The sequence below is a fragment of the Sinocyclocheilus grahami genome, unplaced genomic scaffold (assembly GCF_001515645.1).
Source record: "Sinocyclocheilus grahami isolate Dianchi unplaced genomic scaffold, SAMN03320097.WGS_v1.1 scaffold23.1, whole genome shotgun sequence".
Taxonomy (NCBI): Eukaryota; Metazoa; Chordata; class Actinopteri; order Cypriniformes; family Cyprinidae; genus Sinocyclocheilus; species Sinocyclocheilus grahami.
This window is the reverse complement of record NW_015505202.1, coordinates 1,721,247-1,743,123: the sequence shown is the minus strand read 5'-3', so window position 1 is coordinate 1,743,123 and position 21,877 is coordinate 1,721,247. Positions and strand designations below refer to the sequence as shown.

The 21,877-nt window shown below is 37.0% G+C and overlaps 1 protein-coding gene across 1 annotated transcript in view; it reads right to left on the bottom strand.

Moving 5' to 3' along the window:
• Positions 1 to 21,877, bottom strand: part of gpc3 (glypican 3) — a 157,942-nt gene that overhangs the window by 23,127 nt on the left and 112,938 nt on the right. The window contains exons 6-7 of the mRNA XM_016245068.1: positions 15,541 to 15,650; positions 6,878 to 7,084 (exon numbers count right to left, since the gene is read on the bottom strand). Of these exons, the coding sequence (XP_016100554.1) occupies positions 6,878 to 7,084; positions 15,541 to 15,650 (317 nt within the window). The remainder of the gene's footprint in view (positions 1 to 6,877; positions 7,085 to 15,540; positions 15,651 to 21,877) is intronic.

Here is a 21,877-nt window from a genome sequence, read left to right as displayed (position 1 = left end):
AAGACCGACGGAAAATGAAAAGTTGCGATTTTCTAGGCCGATATGGCTAGGAACTATACTCTCATTCCGGCGTAATAATCAAGGAACTTTGCTGCCGTACCATGGGTGCAGCAGGCGCAATGATATTACGCAGTGCCTGAAAATAGTCCCAGCTAGGTAACCATCCAATAACTTCCCTATTTTCAGGCGCTGCGTAATATCATTGCGCCTGCTGCACCCATGGTACGGCAGCAAAGTTCCTTGATTATTACAGTTCCTAGAAAATCGCAACTTTTCATTTTCCGTCGGTCTTAGTACACGATGTAACTACAGAAGAGTCAAGTTTTAAATAGGAAAAATATAGAAACTCTTTGGTCATTTTTGAGCGAGATGCTAACGGTCTAATCAGATTCAATGATCTATGCTAAGCTAAGCTAAAAGTGCTACCGCCAGACCCTCGGCTGAATGGATTTGAAAACGGTAAAACTCAACTGTTTAACTCTAGGGGAGTTGGAAAATGAGCCTATTTTCGAAAATAGTGGAGTGTTCCTTTAAATATCATTAAATAACAATAGGCAAAACACTTATTACAGGATTTGTTCAATTTTTATTTAGTTAATAAAAATACAACTGTTCTTTGTTAGTTAATGTTAGTTCAGGTCCATTAAATAATATAAACAGATACAAATTTTGATTTCAATAATGTATTAGAAAATGTTAAAATTAACATTAACTAAGATTAATAAATCCTTTAGAAGTATTTTTCATTGTCAGTTCATGTTAACTAATGTAGTTAACTAATGTTAACAAATGAGTCTTAATTGTAAAGTGTTACCAAAATAACATTTCACATTTGTGTAACGTTGATACACACATTGTTGCATAAGTTGTATTAATTGACATTAATATATTATGAACACATAGGAATCAAAAATATATTTATACATTAATATCATTTAAGATTATTAAGCCCGTGCGTCTACCAAAGCATTTTTTCCCAAGGCTAGTGTATTTTTAAAATTGTTTTCAATGGCTGCACCGCGTTTTTTAAAACACCATATTTTCACGGAGTGCTCGGGCATTTTTTTATTCTTGGCGTCAGGAGTTGAAGAATGGCCAACTCTGGTAAAACGCAGTGCTCATCACTGTAATTTTTTAGTCAGACGTCCAATCACAGTGGAGGAGGGGCGGGGCAAATACCACTCCAACCACCTGTCACACATTCTACTTGAACTACGACTAACAACTTTGGAGGAGACGTTAATATTGCTTGTCTCCGAGAATTCTTGTCTGTACCAGATGGGGTTCCTGGACTACTACGAATATTAATATGAAAAATAATGCTTGCAACATTTAATTCACGATGCATTTGCCACATTACTTCTGCGGATATTTCATAGCATAGCAACCAAAGCATTTCAAAGCTGCGCCACAGAAGCACTCTAAAGTGCTCACAGTTAGGCGTTTTCAGCTGGCTAAAAATGCTATGGTGGACGCACGGCCTAAATGCTGTAAAAAAGTTGTTCATTATTAGTTTACAATACCCAACTCACATTAACTAATTGAACCTCACTGTAAAGTGTTACCAAAAAATTTTTTATGAATCATTTTTAAAGTGTGTTTCTACAAAAGGAGATTTTGTCATATTTAGCTAGCTTCTAGGGATAGATTTTGTCCTCAAAGCATAGCTAATTAAACCCACCCACTCACACACACACTCATATAAACGTATACTTCCTCACACAAACACACAGATTGACAGCGCATGCTACCTACACTAGGCAGGCCGGCCTCATATGCAGCTTGTTTACGGCTGCGGCACAGAGCGGCTGCAGAATGCCTGTGCTGTAATGTGCCATAATGGAAAACGTCTGCTTTGCTCCTCACCTATCAGGTGCTAGAGGTCAGAGGTGACACATGGAGCCTGTTAGCATTCCAACCTCAACATCAGAGGAAGGATGAAACTATTTATGCTGTGAGAAAAGTGTGCTTGCGTTCGAATGCTTGCGCCTGTCGTTTCGCCTCACAAATTCACACCATCCATCACAAAATTTCCTCTCCTCTCCATCTCTCTTACTCTCTCCATATCTTAAGTAAATCTGTAGCAGACCTGAGACTCGAGCCCTACCCAGGCTCTCACAGCGAGCTGCGTGTTTCACATTACAGGCATATTTCCACATTGTATTTTGCTAACCCTCGCCTGCTGATAAAGGGCCAAAGAGCTTCAAAGAAAAAATGCTCCTCAGCACTTACAGTGACCAAACGTCTGCTGAGCACTGGAAAATAACAAGAGCTCTTTTGACAGGGCCCATGCTGTGAGGCGGAGTGGTCAAGGCTGCAGAGCCCAGCACATTTCGACCGGCCCTCTCAAAAATCTCCGACTCCAGGGGTTTGGCCTTTCGGTGATAGCTACATTCATCAACTCCTCCTGGGCTCCTCCTTGATAAAATGAGAAGGGAACCAAGGAGTGCAGAGAGGGTGGGAAATGTCAGAAAAGCAGCCAAGCACTTGTAACAGATAGGCTAAATGAGATACTTTGTTTGGAGACACGAAATGGGGTGATCGTTCAGGGTCTCGATGCAGAAAAAGATGAGAAAGTGTGATAGAAAGGGGTGGAAGCTCTTAAAGAATTAAAGGCAGTGATGACAGCTGAGCACGAGGTTTATGGTTTGGCTTAGTGCAGGCGTGCTGTCCTAACTAAAGAGAGGAGACTGCGAGAGCATGTCTATGTCTGGTATCTCTACATTTTTATACATCAAATATGAAATCAATTTCTCTTATTTGATTGGCCAAGCACCGTTTCAAGAGTGTTGATATTACTTTTCATGTTTTTTTTAACACTTTACAATACATTTTATTAAAGTATATGTTCTTATGAACTAATTATGAACAATTTACATAATATTTTTTAAAATTATAATAATACATTATTAATTATATATAATAATATTTAGTTTAATGTTATACAATTTGATTAAAATTTTATAATATTTAATTATTACTTTAATTTGAATGATAATTATTTTATAATAATTTTTTTTTAATTTCACTCATTTAGTACAGTTTTATAAATAAAATATGAAATCCATTCCTCTTGTTTGATTGGCCAAGCACCATTTTGAGAGTGGTGGTATTACTTGTCTTTTCTTTCTTGTTTATCATGAATGAATTATGATCAACAGTTTTATAATATATATATTTTAAATGATAATATATTAATAATTCTATAAAACATATATAATATAATTAGAATCTTATTGTTTTTAATACATCAATTTTAAAGAATTACTTTATCATTTATTAGAATGTTTTATTTTAATAATTTAGTTTAATACTAATTTATAAATATACTATTGATACGTTGTTTATTGTTATTTCATATTTGTTTAAAAATATAATACATTAATGTAATTATATACAACTTTAAAGGGTTAAAATGTTCTAGCATGTACTGTATGTAGAAATGAACATCAACCAAGATTAATAAAATGCTATAAAATTGTAGGTTTATAATACCAGCTGCATGAACTAATGTTAACAAACCGAGCCATATTGTGAAGTACTGAGCTGCTTCACTTTGTATTACTCTAATTGTTTGTGTTCGTGGCGTTTCAATATCTGTATTGATCTCTGAAAACACTTGATCCCGCTTTTGCTTTTTTGCAAGTATTTATGTTGTTGGCAGTGAAAAAATAAACTTAATAACTGGCCAGTTATTCATTATTAATGTCTTGTTTATAGAACTGTTGTATAAAATATATATCACACTTAGTTGGAACTGGTGAAAATCAGAAATAAACAGAACTTCTTAAAAACATATGTTTAAAATCATGTACACTACCATGAAACCACATTGAGATCACATGACTACGTGACCACGGAGGACACTTATTGTTATACACTTATTGTGATGCATACACTTATTTTACATACGGTTTAATACTGACATCACCATTTCAGTTTAAACAATTAGAGTATCTCATACAAACCCTTTCTCATGAAGCAGCATTAAATATGTAATAACAGCAGGTTTGATTAGCGCTGGACTGCACCGCTGCTCACATAATCTTGTCCAAAGCGGGCGGCTGACATTAAAGTGAGTGTGGTGAGGCAGATGACACGACCTCAGCGCTGGCTGTGTGTATCTTGGGGTGTGTGCACAGGACACACACACAGCCCGTGTCCTGGAATAGCTCTGCTGGCCTGGAATGCGTGGGTCGGGGGGTTGGGGACAGTCCTGGGGGGTAAGGAGGCCTGGAATCTGTGCCCAGAGTAAATTATGATTAATCAATCAATCCAGATCATTCAGAACATCCACGAAATTACTGTCCAGCTGACAGCTTTGATTCACGGAGGGGTCTGGGCCCAAGGTGTGGCCTGTCTGCACCTAGTTGTTGTTCTGTCTGTCACGCTCCCCAGGCCCCTGCGCAGTGCCAAAGCTTTGTCTCTTTCGCAGAGCTCTGAGAAACCAGATCTACGTCGTCCATCTCAGCACACCGGGCACAGACAGGACTTCCATTAGCAAACCTGCCTATGGATGACCTTCGGCATTCTGACTTCCTGACCCCTCCTCGAACGACCAAAATGGGATGAAAAGACAGCAGGGTCGAAGCGTGTTTTACTGAGTCATCAACAGCTTTCTGCCTATCTGCTGTTATCTGTGTACCTGTTTCATCAGAGGCCTAAAGGTCTACACTAAAACAAAACTTGAGCAAGAATATTGGTCAAATATTGAACAAGAATCAAACATGAAACTGTATGACAAAATGTAAAATGGTAACACTTTACAATAATGTTCCATTTGTTAACATTAGTTAACTACATTAGTTAACAAACTAACACCGAAAAATACTTCTAAAGCATTTATTAATCTTAGTTAATGTTGATTCCAACATAGATTATTAAAACGAAAAGTTGTATCTATAAATGTTAGTTAATAGACCTATTAATTAAGGCTGATGATACACGGGCAACTTTTTGAGCAGTGTTGCTGAGCAATTTGGGCAGTGTTGCCATCAATGGGCAACCAGGTGAGACACAGGGCCCACGACCGATCTAAAGTATCCAGATAGAAATTTGTTACCCATTCTAAATGGGAAAGTGCCCAAGCAACATTGCTCAAAAAAAGTTGTCCCGTGTATCATCAGCCTGACGTTAACTAAGATGAATAAATACTGGAACAAATGCATATCTTATTATTAGTTAATACTAGTTAATGCATTAAATATAGTTAACAAATAGAACCTTATTGTAAATTGTTACCTGTAAAATTATGAACATAATATTAGCCAAACAGGAAAACTGATAATTTTGTAAATGCATAAACAACAGCAGAATTGAACACTGTTTTTGAAAGTTAATCGCCTTTGTTATAGCTAACTGCCTTCTCTGATATTTAAAATTATGCACGAAATGTTTTGAAACTGAATTAATTTAACTTGAAGTGTCTTTAAAAATGCCGTGCTCAGGCCTTTATGCTGAAAAAGCAGCAAGACATTTTTCTTCTTCTTCTATGTTTACAGTGGAAAGCAGAGCAATTTAACGCAAAAACATGTTCTGGGTGAACCAACCCTAAATGTGTGGTCAAATTTACCATTGCATGTCATTTTTTTGTGAGCTCAATCCAGTCATTTGGAAAACACATACAACACCTTTTGCATGAGGATGAAAGATTTCCCCACGAAGATTTCGTGACAGGTTCAAGTTGGTCACACGGTATTGTCAAGATGACCAACAGAAAGCTGCTTTGACTGAAAGTGACTTTTGTGTCAGCTGTGCTTCATTACATTGCTAAACTACTGACAATTGACAACTGACCTTTTTGCTTGTGAAAAGTTGCTAAAATGTAGCTAATTAACACACAGAATCAACACAGGGCTAAAAATGCTGTATTAACTTGTGGCATATTACCAAGTGGCATATTAACTTATGCCAAAACCCCATAAGGTTTGCACAGCCTTTGACATAAACAATAAAAATATCAGAAGTGATTTCTCATCCCTTCTAAGTGTCCTAACCTGAATGATTGATTATATGGTTGCTTTTTATTATTAGCATTTAGCCTTGTTTTGCCCTGCTGTCCACAACACTATAAGAACAATCCTGTGATTCATTCTTGGGTCGTGACCCACCGACCTAACACACACACACACACACGCACACAAACAAACAGAGAATGAGAGAGGACTGGAGAGAGGAGCGGGATATAAAATTCTAAGACAGGAAAGATATATCGCCAAGTGTTCATCCCGTGCCCAAAATGTATTCCCTTCATTCTTAATAATTAAAGCAGTAAATCTTCTGCGAGAGGGAGGGAGGACACGCACACAAACACTGCCAGCTCACAGTTCAGAGAGCATTCAGACCTCAGCGCTCGATGCTGGGCCTTTTATCACCGCTTCACTTCCTCGGTGTGAATTTGAGTGCTGATATGTGCGTTATCCTGTCCTTCCACATGTGCTTTATAAGTGGGATTCTCAGTGTAACCCTGGGCCCCTTGCGGTGCTACCCTGAGAGCCCAAATCTCTGCCACAAAAACACGACCAGGACGACAACTCCCTCTGTTGTGTTTGCTCAGCTGGTCCGGCTTTGTCAGTCAGTATCAAACTCCTTGTTCCTGCCCTTCTACTCTTATTCTTTGCCTCTGTTTTGTTTCTTTGCACTAACATGGTTTGTTGGTTCTTTTGTGCTTTGTTTTGCATCAAAGGAAACATCTCCCATGTACCCTATTTGTTTCCTCGGACAATGATAGGGTCGCGAGGTCACTAATAATACACAGCTACCTGTAACCTGTGAAGTTAGGGCAACTTTAACATAGATTGGGCAATATAATTTACAGTAGGACCAATTAAAAACTCGCTGACACTAAGAATGAGTTCGAGTGGGTGCTATCACTGACCTGCAAAGATGCGCAGGCGTTTGCGTCTCGGGGGCGGCCCAAGTCCAGAAACACCAGTACACTCATCTTCATCATCACAGTCCCCGCTTTCTAGACCCTCCTCATCCTCGTCTGCCTGACCCTGTCGGGCTGGGTCTCTCCTCGCAGCGCCTCCTCCTGGTTGAGCTCTCCATCGCTTTTCAGGCAACGTCACCATCCGCAAAAGCTACAGAGAAAAGACCATTAGCATTGAGTGTGGTGGATAAATAGAATAAAACATTATACTTATGCTGAACAGATATGCCATAATTGCTATTGGCTGCTACTACTCTAGAACAGGATTTCCCAAACTGGGTGTGTAAATATGTTAAATTATTGAAATATTAACTTAAAATCTCAAGGGACACTTCAAGTAAATATTTCTGGTCAAAGAGGTTCCATTGAAAAAAAGTTTTGGAATCCCTTCTCAAGAACATGTATCATATATCAGTATGAGATTAGGCTTATGGATTTGTTTTCAGATAACAATCAAACTGTAGACGAAAACTGTCAAACAAAGTCATGGTGAAATTAATTTGTTAGTGCTAAAAGTCAAATATTTTTTTCACAGTGATTTCAGCATACAGAGAAAAATGGCCAACACGGTGGGTGGAAACTAGTTAGATTCACTGGATAGACTCTGAGAGTAGTTTTTGAGAGATGATTGTAGAAGATAAAAAACTAAATATCTTAATAGCAGAACAAATAACAACAGAATTTGGTTTAAAATTTTATTGGTAGTTGACATTCTATTCTATTACAGTACAGCATGTCCTGTGGTGTAACTCCAAACTATTTTAAATAGCATTTTGTGAATTATTTTAGAATTATTATGCATACCATGTGAACTGATATGATTGCATATTAATTTAAAAAAAGTTACAGGTTAAATTAATACTTTTCAAAATGTATTCGTCACTCTGCAAGACCATTTAAAAAAGTGAAGAAAAAAAAATAGAAAAAGAAAATAAAACAAAACTAATTCAGACCAGATAAAGAACCTACACTTTCAGTATTATTTTTAACCTAAAATCTTGATGTTGATAAGTATGCATCCACCAATTATTTTGATTTAATTTTGGGTTAAACAGATCAGCTCCTTCCTGACAAAAATGAAATTTCATAAATTGCTTCATATGCAGTATGTGTGGTATGTATAAAACTTCACATTGAGGATTGATTTTGAGCATGACGAGGTTAAATATATAAAGTTAAATGATCTCATCAAGTCATTAATTTCCAAAAGACTTTTTCATGTCTCTCTTTTTAAACAGTACTGCACTGAAATAGAGTCAGGCATAAAAGGATAAACGTTAAATGAGTTGATTCTTACATCGACCGCTGTTGTGTTTTGCCAAACTATAATTGCTGAAAATTCCATCGTCCCCCTCCGTCTTCTGCTTTTCCTTTAATCTTTCTACTCTGTCTCCCTCTTTTATTGATTTCCTTCCGATGTGCGGACACAAGCATGTGCTAGTTGTTGTTGGTTTTTTCGTTGCTGTTGTTGTTTTTGTCTACAGGAGAAAATTGAGATCAGATGGGTCTGGCTATGGATGGCTTCGCTCTGAAACAAATCATAGAGCAACAGCTTCTGACCAGCACACAGCTCTCTCTCTCTCAAAAAAAGGATAATTATTATATTTTACCCCATTTATTAAATATACAAACCCCTCCATCTGTGATTTAATGTCAGTGCATTCTCAGGGGGTCAGTAGGGAAAGTCATACAACATGTTCCACCAGATCTCCACACAGGCCTCCATTCAGGCCTGAAACATGGGAGGCACAGACCGCTTCTGTTTGAACAAGTCCGCAGGGCCGGTTATAGCAGTGACAGAGAAACTGATTCATTTATGCAGTTTGCCCACCGGCAATGACACCAAAAAGCATACAGTGGACAAAAGATGCATGATAATGGTGTGAAAATGAGCTTGGGATAGCGCCACCTAGTGAAACCGCACTCCCTCAATGACTTCTGCAGTTGAAACTGAAATAACAACAAACGCGCCTGTTTCTCCTGTGCGAGGAATGGGCCTTTAATGCACTCAGCTCTCTTGTTTCAACAGCATGTTTTTGGAGAGCTGCATGAGTCTAAGCCCTAAGCACATTTACTGAGGGCTCTGAATTCCTTCCTGAAGACCGTTGCCCAGTAACGATGTGAGACGGGCCGTCCCCACAATCCATTTAAACTCTTAAAGCAAACAGTCGTAAAGAGAAAGAGAGAGAGAGAAATGTGGTCGAGGGTATTTTAAAACAAACTCTAAAAAAGGTAGAGGGAGAAAAGAAAAAAGCTTAAAGACAACTGTTTGGCTGGGTATATGGAGAGTAGGCCGAATGGATGGAGCACAGCCCCCCCCACACACACACACACAAAACACACACATGCACAGGCCAGCTGAGGTAGCATAGGATGCTTTGGTTTGGCTGATTATAAGTACATTTCTAGCTGGTGCCACTGCGTCAGAGTGAAGGAAAGGGGAAACTTGTTCATGCTGTAAAGCTGACGTTTATTTTGTTTACCATGTTAACAGGTTACAGCTTTCATACTGTACACAATGCTGTGTAACAGAAGAGCATGTGCCACTAGTATTTTGGAGTCTATTTTTAGCTCACGCTGTGTGCTGAATTCAGCAGAAACACTATGAAAATGCACTATAAACCTTTTTAACAACTCAGTGTTTTGCGATATAGGCTTTTATGAAGCAATATAAAATAATAGAGTGAATTACTCACCCATTGTTTGAAAAAAGACATCTGTCGTACATTGACAGGCGCATAAACACTGTCTATTCAGCAAGTTAGACAACTTAAGCAGTATGCTCTTAACATTGGGTTCGCTCCCCCTTCTTATGTAAATTTGATTTTATTAAGGGCAAATTTGTAATAATCACAGGTGGAGCTGTGGTCTGAAAGATGGGAGGGATCAATACTGAACGCTGGGCGGTGGTCGGTTCAAAAATTGTTTTCAAAGGTTTGGGTTCATAAGATTTTTGAAAGAAGTCTCTGATGCTCACCAAAACTGGATTTATTTGATCAAAAATACAGTAATATTGTGAAATATTATTACAGCTTTTAATAACTGCTTTCTATTTGAATATATTTTCAAATGTAATTTATTCCTGTGAAGTAAAAAATATTCAGCATCATTACTCCAGTCTTCAGTGTCACATGATCCTTCAGAAATCATTCTGCTGATTTGCAGCTCAAGAAACATTCCTTATTATTATCAATGTTGAAAACAGTTAATATTACTTAATATTTTTGTGAAACTGTGATACATTTTTGTCAGGATTTTTTATGTATTAAAAGTTTAAAAAAAAGCATTTATTTGATTATTTGAATATCAGTTCATCCTTATTAAAGTATTATTTTCTTTCTTTCTTTCAATAGTTTGCCCACCGGCAATGACACCAAAAAGCATACAGTGGACAAAAGATGCATGATAATGGTGTGAAAATGAGCTTGGGATAGCGCCACCTAGTGAAACCACACTCCCTCAATGACTTGTGCTGTTCATGAAACTGAAATAAAAACAAACGCGCCTGTTTTCCCAGTGCGAGGAATGGGCCTTTAATGCACTCAGCTCTCTTGTTTCAACAGCATGTTTTTGGAGAGCTGCATGAGTCTAAGCCCTAAGCACATTTACTGAGGGCTCTGAATTCCTTCCTGAAGACCGTTGCCCAGTAACGATGTGAGACGGGCCGTCCCCACAATCCATTTAAACTCTTAAAGCAAACAGTCGTAAAGAGAAAGAGAGAGAGAGAAATGTGGTCGAGGGTATTTTAAAACAAACTCTAAAAAAGGTAGAGGGAGAAAAGAAAAAAGCTTAAAGACAACTGTTTGGCTGGGTATATGGAGAGTAGGCCGAATGGATGGAGCACAGCCCCCCCCACACACACACACACAAAACACACACATGCACAGGCCAGCTGAGGTAGCATAGGATGCTTTGGTTTGGCTGATTATAAGTACATTTCTAGCTGGTGCCACTGCGTCAGAGTGAAGGAAAGGGGAAACTTGTTCATGCTGTAAAGCTGACGTTTATTTTGTTTACCATGTTAACAGGTTACAGCTTTCATACTGTACACAATGCTGTGTAACAGAAGAGCATGTGCCACTAGTATTTTGGAGTCTATTTTTAGCTCACGCTGTGTGCTGAATTCAGCAGAAACACTATGAAAATGCACTATAAACCTTTTTAACAACTCAGTGTTTTGCGATATAGGCTTTTATGAAGCAATATAAAATAATAGAGTGAATTACTCACCCATTGTTTGAAAAAAGACATCTGTCGTACATTGACAGGCGCATAAACACTGTCTATTCAGCAAGTTAGACAACTTAAGCAGTATGCTCTTAACATTGGGTTCGCTCCCCCTTCTTATGTAAATTTGATTTTATTAAGGGCAAATTTGTAATAATCACAGGTGGAGCTGTGGTCTGAAAGATGGGAGGGATCAATACTGAACGCTGGGCGGTGGTCGGTTCAAAAATAGTTTTCAAAGGTTTGGGTTCATAAGATTTTTGAAAGAAGTCTCTGATGCTCACCAAAACTGGATTTATTTGATCAAAAATACAGTAATATTGTGAAATATTATTACAGCTTTTAATAACTGCTTTCTATTTGAATATATTTTCAAATGTAATTTATTCCTGTGAAGTAAAAAATATTCAGCATCATTACTCCAGTCTTCAGTGTCACATGATCCTTCAGAAATCATTCTGCTGATTTGCAGCTCAAGAAACATTCCTTATTATTATCAATGTTGAAAACAGTTAATATTACTTAATATTTTTGTGAAACTGTGATACATTTTTGTCAGGATTTTTTATGTATTAAAAGTTTAAAAAAAAGCATTTATTTGATTATTTGAATATCAGTTCATCCTTATTAAAGTATTATTTTCTTTCTTTCTTTCAATATATTTGATCTATAATCAAATAATTAAAAGTATGTTTTTGCTCATCAAATGTAGAATATATAGAAATTTGCATAACGTACAGTGTCTTTCAGTCAAACCAATATGGTTAAAACAGTGAAGGGGAAAAGCAGTTTTCACCCATCCCATGTGTAATGTATTAAAAAAAAAATAATATATTAACCCAGATATCACTTTTATTTTCTTAGATCAATACTGTCAGTGTGAGGACACAATGCAATGTGTCAGTTGGAGTGCTGCTGCTGTGAAACAAGCCTGGCGCATACTGGAGAGCCTCAAGGAAGCACAGAAGACACAAATAAAACAAAATATGCTTGATAAATCAAGAACAAGCCTCATACTTGAGGACTCCCCTCCTCCTCTTTCTCTCCAGAGGCTTTGGGAACACAGAGCTCATGGAATGCAGCGGAGCTCAATGCAAAAAATGCAATTAGTGTCTGCTCAGCCATGCGATCCCTTCTTTCCCTTATTGCACAGAACGCAAAGGAAAACTCAGCTCACAAATTCACAAAAGGTCAACATATGGCAAAGTGCTCAGGGCAGAGCAGTGGTGAGAGAGACGCAGTGACCACAGACCTGTCGCTGAGCCCCACGCCAGGCCTGAACTCTGCTCAGGGTCAGTGCTCAGAGCAATATAATAATTCCACATGGCAGTTTACTGTTTAATCAAGCAGACAAGCAATGGAGTGTATAAGAGGAAAAAACTCACAGGCGGGTCTGGAAATTATAAGACCATGACTAAACAATGATTAGCCCAGTGCAGATCTCATCCAGTAAACCTGCTGCTGCGATGATATGGTCTTGTGGTTGAGTGTTGCTTTGAGGTTAATGTATAGAATTTTTTTACACAGTTTTTCTTCATTCCCATGCAACCCCTTGAAAACCCCTAATTTGAGATATTCATATATATATATATATATATTTGTAGCATAAACATGAAGGGTGTGTTATACAATGAAGTTTAAACTGAAAGTTAAGGGTTTATTTAAATCTTTAAACTGAAGTTTGAACGATTGTAATAGTTATTATTGTAATAAAAAGCCCAAATATTTCTATATTACCTCCATTTTATGAAAGCAAAATAAAAAAAATCAATTTCAATTCTGAGTTTATATCTTACAATTCTGACTTTTTTTCAGAATTGCGCGATATAAACTCAGAATAGCAAAAAACTCAAAACTGCAAGATATCAACTTAAAATTGTGAGATACAAACTCACAATTGCGAGACAAAAATGTCAGAATTAAAAAAAAAAAACAGAATTGTGAGACATAAGCTCGGAATCGCAAGAAAAAGGTCACAATTCTGAGTTTATACTGTATATGAAAAGTATTTTTTTCTCAGAACTGCAAATTTATGCAAATTCACAATTCTGACTCTTTTTGTTCAGAGAATTTCATGAAAACAGTCTGAATTGTGAGATAAAAATTTGCAATTATTATTTTTTTGTTTCCATGCCATCCCTTCCCATTTCCTCTCTAAAACATGTTTTGCAGCAAAATTTCTCTTTTGATCTCTTCCCTTAGTCAGTCTTACAATACATACAAAAAACAAATCCACCTACTGTGGAGAAAACATGAGAGGACAAGACTTTTTTTCTCCGTCTCTCTTTCTGGTAACCACAACACACGCTGTGGGGCGGCAGTGAGCAGCTGAGGGTTGTGTATGGCCGGGGTATAAAGACCCCAGAGGGGACAGAGATAAAGCCTGTGGTTTGGCCCTCACACTGCAGCACCATATCCAGCGTGTCACCGCTTTGAAGTGTAACCCAAACAGGGTCAGTACAGGGACATGGCTTCCCTTTACAGCAGCCTACATGTTTATGTGTTTGCGAGAGCGAGAGAAATCGAGGAAACCGGATGAAATATAGCGATGACTTTTTTTCCCATCCTACCTCTGATTAGCATCATACAATGTATTGTGCCTGTTCAAGACGAAAAAAAGGAGCATGTCTGGACTTGTGCCGTAGCTTGTGGTCTGTTCATGTGGTGTTCTGCATGCTGCTGTACTATATATGAAACAGCTACACTCGCATACACTACAGTTCAGAAGTTTGCGGTAAGATTTTTTATTTTTTCCTCTAGCGGCCTGGGTGTGGGCTTCTCCAAAGATGATTTATGAGTGTTTTACCACATTCGTCTGAATCAGTTCCTTTGCAATCTAAACAAGTCTCTGTAGTAGCTTCCCCAGTGCTGTAACAAATCAATTTTTCAAAGAAAGCTAAACAAATTACAGATTTGTGTGCCTCTGAACAAAGATATCTGTTCCATTAGAGGCAAAACTACACTGATTCAGAAAGGTGGGCTTCATTGTTGTTTTTCTTGTTTATGTTTGTATAAAAATATGTCTGGAAAAGCTGTGATGAAATATACATATGATTGATACTTTACAGAACAGAACACACATTAGCACGGTGCCAGATAACACCAGATGTAAACTATTATCACAGGCTTACGTTAAACTGAACATTTGATTAAAACATGTTTGAGTTTCTGCTGGTGAAGTAAAGGAAACACTACCGGCCTCGTTTACATTTACATAATCGAAGGAGGTCAAGAGACAGATGTGTCATTGATGGTTAGTAAATAGAATGTCACTCTGTTTTGACAAAGAATCGTTTTCTTCATGTTAATTTAATGTTTTGTAGGGGAAAGATTTGAATATAAATAGCAGCAGCATCGATGAGGGATTATCGATGCATGAACCAAAAAACATTGGTAGAAGTTGCTTCTTTGCATAAAGTTAAACTTTTCTCAACTTTGTAGACTCACTGGAGCTCCGTCTCCATCAGCCGAAACTCTAAATGAACATAAATTATATAAATTATGAATCATTTATGAATAATTTAAACAGTCTCTGTCATGGTGAAAGTGGCTTAATTAGGTAACATTTTGATTTCTGTTAAATCGGCTAGCGCTACTGGAGTTGCTTATGCGGTTGGAAATTGTTATGTCTTGTCCCGTTCTACTTCATTAAGGACATTGTGCACTTTTAAATGATTTGACTGCAGTACTATTCTCATGTTTGTCAGAGAATGCCATAGTAAAGGCATCACATTTGTGCACACAGTTTAATCAGCAACCCACACAAACATCTTATTCTACATAACTGTACTTGTGAGGTCTTCACTGTGCAAAAAAGGCCTCACTAATATAGTGAAACCTGTTGAACATAGATTAATGAGCTGGACCTCACTAGCTAAAAAGGCATATAAACTGATCAGTCAATGCATATAGCACTAACCTAAAGAAAAACAATGGAAGTATATGACATGAAACAAAACATGTGTCTACGAATTTGTTTATGTGTATATAGGGGATGTGTATATCTGTGGTGGTGCACAGATGCCATAGAGGTCTTTTGAAATGCACTTGCCTTTTGCTTACCAGACATGAGCAGCACTGACATCATACAGTCACTAGATCTATATCACCTGTGTGTGTGTGTGTGTGTGTGTGTGTGTGTGTACAAACATTACATACATCAGAAATCGCAACCCTGCAAGTGTGACATTGTTTAATTATGTTTCTTCCTCTCTTTATAATACACTTGACAGAGTACAATAGAGGTCTAGTGTACGTCTTCATTTTGATTGTGTGCAAATTATTGTCATGTACATAAATTGCGTGATAGTGTGTCTTAAAACAATAGCTGGACACTTCACAGGAGCTGCACAGGAGGAAGAAACAGATGGGAAGAAGGTCAGGATTGATGTGCTTGAGTTTGTCGATGATCTGGCTGATGACGGGTTCAGGAGGCTTTTGTCTGGATTCTGAGCCGTGTGGATGGACTTTCTTTAGCCCTGGACCAGGAAACCTGCAAAATAAAAACACACATGTCCATTACTCATATTTAAACAAAATTACAGGTTTTAATGCACATCACTCTATCCATGAATTGAAAGTGATATATGGCGATTGGGGCTGGTTGTCACACTTTTATTACAGTAAACATTTCATGGGTGGTTTTATTTTTTAAAGGCAATTTCTATATAAGTACACACATTATATAAGGTGTCATATTGTATTATTATATATATATATATATATATATATATAGTTTTATTACATTCACTTACCAAACAGCTAAAGCAAAAATACAAACAGATTTAAATTTTGAAATGGAAATTTTAGTTTGGAGGAGGGCATTCATAAACAATATTCAGAATTAGGACAGTTTTGACTTACACGGGTGTTAGAAAGCAAAACCACTGCTAGAGAAAACATACAACTGTGTAACTGGACGTTTTACTTGAAACCTGATAGTGACTGAGATGGAGCCCTTCCCCATGTGACATCTAACCCCGATCTCCTGGGAAAGAAATTTCATTCAAATGAATGGCTCCATCTTAACAACAGATCATTGCATTTTGTTCACTATTCAGCAGTTCCTGTTTTGTTTTTTTTAAGTATTTGACCAAAGCTGCAGTGAACGGCCACAAATACAGGAGCATTAAAATTGGCCTCTACTGCCACTTAGAGGCAAACATGCGACCATAGAAATTTGATTTGAGCAAAAATGAAACATATTATTAGCATTACCATTCAGCACATTCAATCATGCTGCACAAGGACATTCAAAGATTTCAAAAGGCGCTTTACGACTAAAAATGTGTATTTGTATTATTATTTGTAGATACCAAGGGCTTTATGAAGAAATTATCCCTTTTGTTTTCCATTGTTTGAAATTACTCAAGGCTTAAAAAAAAAAAAAAAAAAGAGCCATAAATGAGTGGTATTTAATAGTAAGTCTAAATCTGCATTCTGCTTTTTTTTTTTAATTCCTGTTCTGTTGTAGCTCTTATCAGATACACAGATACACACACACATAACCCAACAGCACAACTGGGTCAGACATGTGCTGGCATCTGAATGTTTCTGAGCAACTGGAGCATATGTTGGGCATCATCAACTGCTAAAAATGTGTGTGTGTGTGTGTGTGTGTCTGCGCCCAAGTGCTCCCCAATCCCCCCGGGCCCCTTGGACTCATGTTCCATTTAATTACTCCCTATTAAAAGCTAATTAGTGTTGATGCACGCCGGCACATTGGTGCGAGCACTGAGGCGACTGAAATTTTTCCAAGGTTTAAAAAAAAAAAAAAGAGCCATAAATGAGTGGTATTTAATAGTAAGTCTAAATCTGCATTCTGCTTTTTTTTTTCTTTTTTTTTTAAATTCCTGTTCTGTTGTAGCTCTTATCAGATACACAGATACACACACACATAACCCAACAGCACAACTGGGTCAGACATGTGCTGGCATCTGAATGTTTCTGAGCAACTGGAGCATATGTTGGGCATCATCAACTGCTAAAAATGTGTGTGTGTGTGTGTGTGTGTCTGCGCCCAAGTGCTCCCCAATCCCCCCGGGCCCCTTGGACTCATGTTCCATTTAATTACTCCCTATTAAAAGCTAATTAGTGTTGATGCACGCCGGCACATTGGTGCGAGCACTGAGGCGACAAAGAGATGGTAAGTGACCGATCCGATACTGTCACGACACCAACTTCAACTTATTCAGTTAAGCCTGTGCTCATCAAGAACAAACACAGCAAAAAAGAATTTAGTTAATTTGTACTTTTGACTTGTTTTTCAGTAAAAAAGTATTAAATATATGTATATAAAATATATGTGTACATTATGTCTGTATATATATATGTGTATATTTTGGATATTTGTACATTTTGTGTGTAACTAAATAAAAAAAACTAAACTAATTCTTGAAACTAAATAAAATTTAAATAACTCTTCTGAAAACCATATCACAAAAAGTTTTTCTATTAGATCATTATATATGTTGTTTCAAGGACTTTTAGACCTTTTTGAAACAATTTTGAAAAACACAAATTTTTGCAGTACTGTGAGTTTTCAGATGAATGAGCCAAAGATATGACCTCATGCTCCATTGGTAGCAATGACATAATCCTGAACAATTCTATCCAATCATCTTTCATGGCGCCTTCACATGCAGTGCTTATTCATTAAGCCAAATTATATTTCCATACTTATTTATTCTCCTTATTACTCTCGATGGCAGCTCACCTCCCACTTTTAATTATCACATTAATAATACAGACATGAGCTCCATTAGAAGGAGGAGATCAGAAGACATGGGCAGCGTGAGTACGGTTTAGTCTGTTCTTGTGGCTCATTTGATCTGAAGCTGATTTAAAGATTTATATAAAGATGTTCATGCTGTAGGAAAGAACTGAAAGCTTGACATTAATATGTAAGTGTCACACAATATAGCTTCTATCTGATTCTAGTTGACATTTCTCATAACTAGAGATGCACTCTGCATGAATGATGCCATACAGATGATTATAAGTCATTTTTGTGGGAGACTTTAAATGCACAACAGAAATGCACTACAGTTCAAAAAGTTGGGTGCCAGTAAGATTTTAATGCTTTTAAAAGAGGTCTCTTATGCTCAGTAAGGCTGCATTTATTTGATCAAAATCTACAGTCAAAAACAGCAATACAGTGAAAGATTATTACAATTTAAAATAACTGTTTTCTATTTTAATATATTTTAAAATGTAAGTTATTACTGTGACACAAAGCCAAATTTTCAGCAGCCATTACTCCAGTCGTCAGTGTCACATGATCATTCAGAAATCATTTGTGACCCTGGACCACAAAACCAGTCATAAGGGTCAATTTTTCGAAATTGAGATTTATACATCATCTGAAAGCTGAATAAATAAGCTTTCCATTGATGTATGGTTTGTTAGGACAGGACAATATTTGGCCGAGATGCAACTATTTGAAAATCTGGAATCTGAGGGTGCAAAAAAATCGAAATATTGAGAAAATCGCCTTTAAAGTTGTCCAAATGAAGTTCTTAGCAATGCATATTACTAATCACAAATTAAGTTTTAATATATTTACAGTAGGAAATTTACAAAATATCTTCATGGAACATGATCTTTACTTAATATCCTAATGATTTTTGGCATAAAAGAAAAATCAATAATTTTGACCCATGCAATGTCTTTTTGGCTATTGCTACAAATATACCCCAGCGACTTAAGACTGCTTTTGTGCTCCAGGGTCACATTTGAGTGATAGAATTGCATTAATGTTGAGCAAACTGTCATATTACATATGTAAAATTATTTAAAAGCAGACAGAATGCTATTGGCTTTTTCTGCATATTATAATGTGTAAAAATTGACTTCATTTTATCCGCCACTATATGACTTAGACATTATGATTCCTAAAAAAAGGAAAACAACCCACCACAGGCATTATGGTACAGCGGGAGCACAGGCTACCCAACTGTTACTACAGGAAATAACTACACACCCCGTGGATGTACAGTCTGGACCAGCTACTCATGGTGAACCTGCTCAGACTCACGGTCCTACTGCGCACCCCTCAGAGATCCAACATGCCCCACTGCCCAAATCTGCTGGAGACCGTAAGAATCAATCACGAGTATCTTCAGCATCATGAGCTGACTGAAGAGCAGCTGAAAGAGAGGAAGCTTATTGAGCGTGAGGAGAAGTATTCTGGGACTCAGAGGAAGGTTTACAAAACATACTAAATATCTGCCCATCTTGACCTAAAGTTAAAGACTTCTCAAAGCTATTAAACATTAAACAAGCCTGTCTGACACAACTTCCCTTCAAACGTAAAGATGAAGAGGTGAGGTAGATTAGGCAATAACAGCGATTCCTAACCACTTGGAGTATTAGGTTGCTTTAAACTTATAAAGATTACGACTTTTAATAATATTATTAGGATTGTCAAAACATTGTTTAGCAGTTAATTAACAGCTTCACACATTCTGCTACTTTTTACGGAAAGAACATGCATATGTTTAGTCAATTTGTGTGGATCACACTTACTGTGCAACATAAGTGCATGTGTAAAAACTGCTTTTCTATGACAAAAATAAATAAATAAAAATTTCTATGACACTGCTGTTTAATCACACTCACATACCTCAATATAACACTTTATCTTATTTTCATAGATAAAATGTCTCAGTCAGTCAAGCTAATATAAAACTAAATGCATTTCCAAATTCTGTATTTCTCAAATTACTCATATGGCAAGTCTGATTTTCACCCCCAGAATTGATAGACAGTGAATTATTGCATTCATGACATTTTAATAATATTACTTGTAATGTCAAATGATATCTAGTATAATATGAGGAGCATGATTCTGGTCGATGAGGGGCTACTTGAGTCAGACTGAAGGGCCTGTGGGAGTACATAAGACGAAAACAGTTAAGTAACACTGACTAAAATCAAGAAGGCCGATATTCAGGATGTTAAATTGATTCCCTAGTGTAGAAGGCAGAAATTTGTGATAAAGTTTTGGTGACTTGATCCTTGACATTGAGGGCTCCACTGCACTACCTCCAGCACAGGAGAAAACCTCATTTCTAGCAAACACCAGAGATGCTAGGAATGAACTTTACTGTCAAATCATCTTTTGCAGTAATTGTTTTAAATCTGACCTGAAGTAACACTTTGACACAGTTTCGGCTGTTTGTATTACTTTTGCAAGAAAGAATGAGCAGTTTATTTGACTGTGGCATTTACTGAATTTTCTTTATGCTTTGACATTTTTGAGTTGACCATTTAATCTGTCAGGGCCACATTACCAGTGACATTCTTTGGCACAATCAAGATGGCTTCCTTCCCAACACAGAATGTGAAGGATCGCTTCGTCTTCAATACGCTGCATAAAATGAGTCTGAACGCATTCCAGAATTAATTATGATATTTCTATAGAAGCCAAGGAATGACATTGAGATTCGTCTGACATTTCTGGCATGGCATCGTTATTCTAGTTGTCTCTTCCCCTATCTCTCTCTTGGTTCCTAATTAACTCCTGAGGGCCTGAGAGGCCTCTGACACAGCTGTCTGTCCCCTAAGGCCAACTGTTCACCACTGTTGTGACCAGGCCATTTCACCCCCATTTACTCCTCAACTGCACATTCTGAAGAGCAAACAGCTGCAGCTAATAGTGCATAATGCTGTAATGTTGACACATGCACTCACAGACGCACACCTTCAACAATTACAAAATGGATACACTTAACAGACAAGGCAAGAATGGATATTAGGGGGATATGAATTAAAAACTCTAATTACCATCACTCCGATACTCACCATACTCAGCTATGCCTGACAAATGAAAAACACTTACAAAACACACATATGAGATCCATAAATAGTTAGATTTTTATTGCTAAATCTCAGCTGATTTAGTTTTAGCTCATTAGATATATGCTATGGTGTCTTGGAAGTGTGGCTGATACCCTTTTTCTTATTAAGTACCTTCATGCATAAAGCACTGCCTGTTTAGTAACTGACTGACTGAATTTTTTATTTATTTATTTTTTTTCATTTAACAAGACATTAAGTGATGGACTGGAGTAAGTGAATTATTGTGATGTTTATATCAGCTGTTTGGACTCTCCTTTTGACGGCACCCATTCACTGCAAAGGATCCATTGGTGAGCAAGTGACGTAATGCTAAATTTCTCCAAATCTGTTCTGACAAAGAAACAGAAACTCATTTACATCTTGGATGGCCTGAAGACTTTTCTTTTATTATTATTTTCAATTTTAGTTTTTAATTAAATTTGGCCCATGGCATCAATTCTCAATTAAGCAAGTGCATTTAAGTTCTAATGCAAGATCACAAGATTTTAAACAGTTTTTGCAATAATTATTTAGCAGTTCCAAACAAAGTAGAACAACTGCATCTAAAAGGTGTTTTGTTTTTGATTGATTCAGTGTTTCTGAATGAATAGTCAATGATTCACTGACCACTTTTTAAAAACAGGGGTCACTTGCTTCATTCATGAATGAATCAGCTGGTTTGAATGAATCATTAAATGAATGATTCTATGATTCATTTATTGACACTTGCCACACTTGAGTACATTTTCAGCTAATTTTAATTTTTGGGTGATCTATGTCTTTAATAGTTATATGTGCAATTCCAAGAAATTCGATTTAAAAATCCAACAGTTCATTTCTTTACTAGGCTATTTTCAAGCTATGAAAGATGTGTGAACA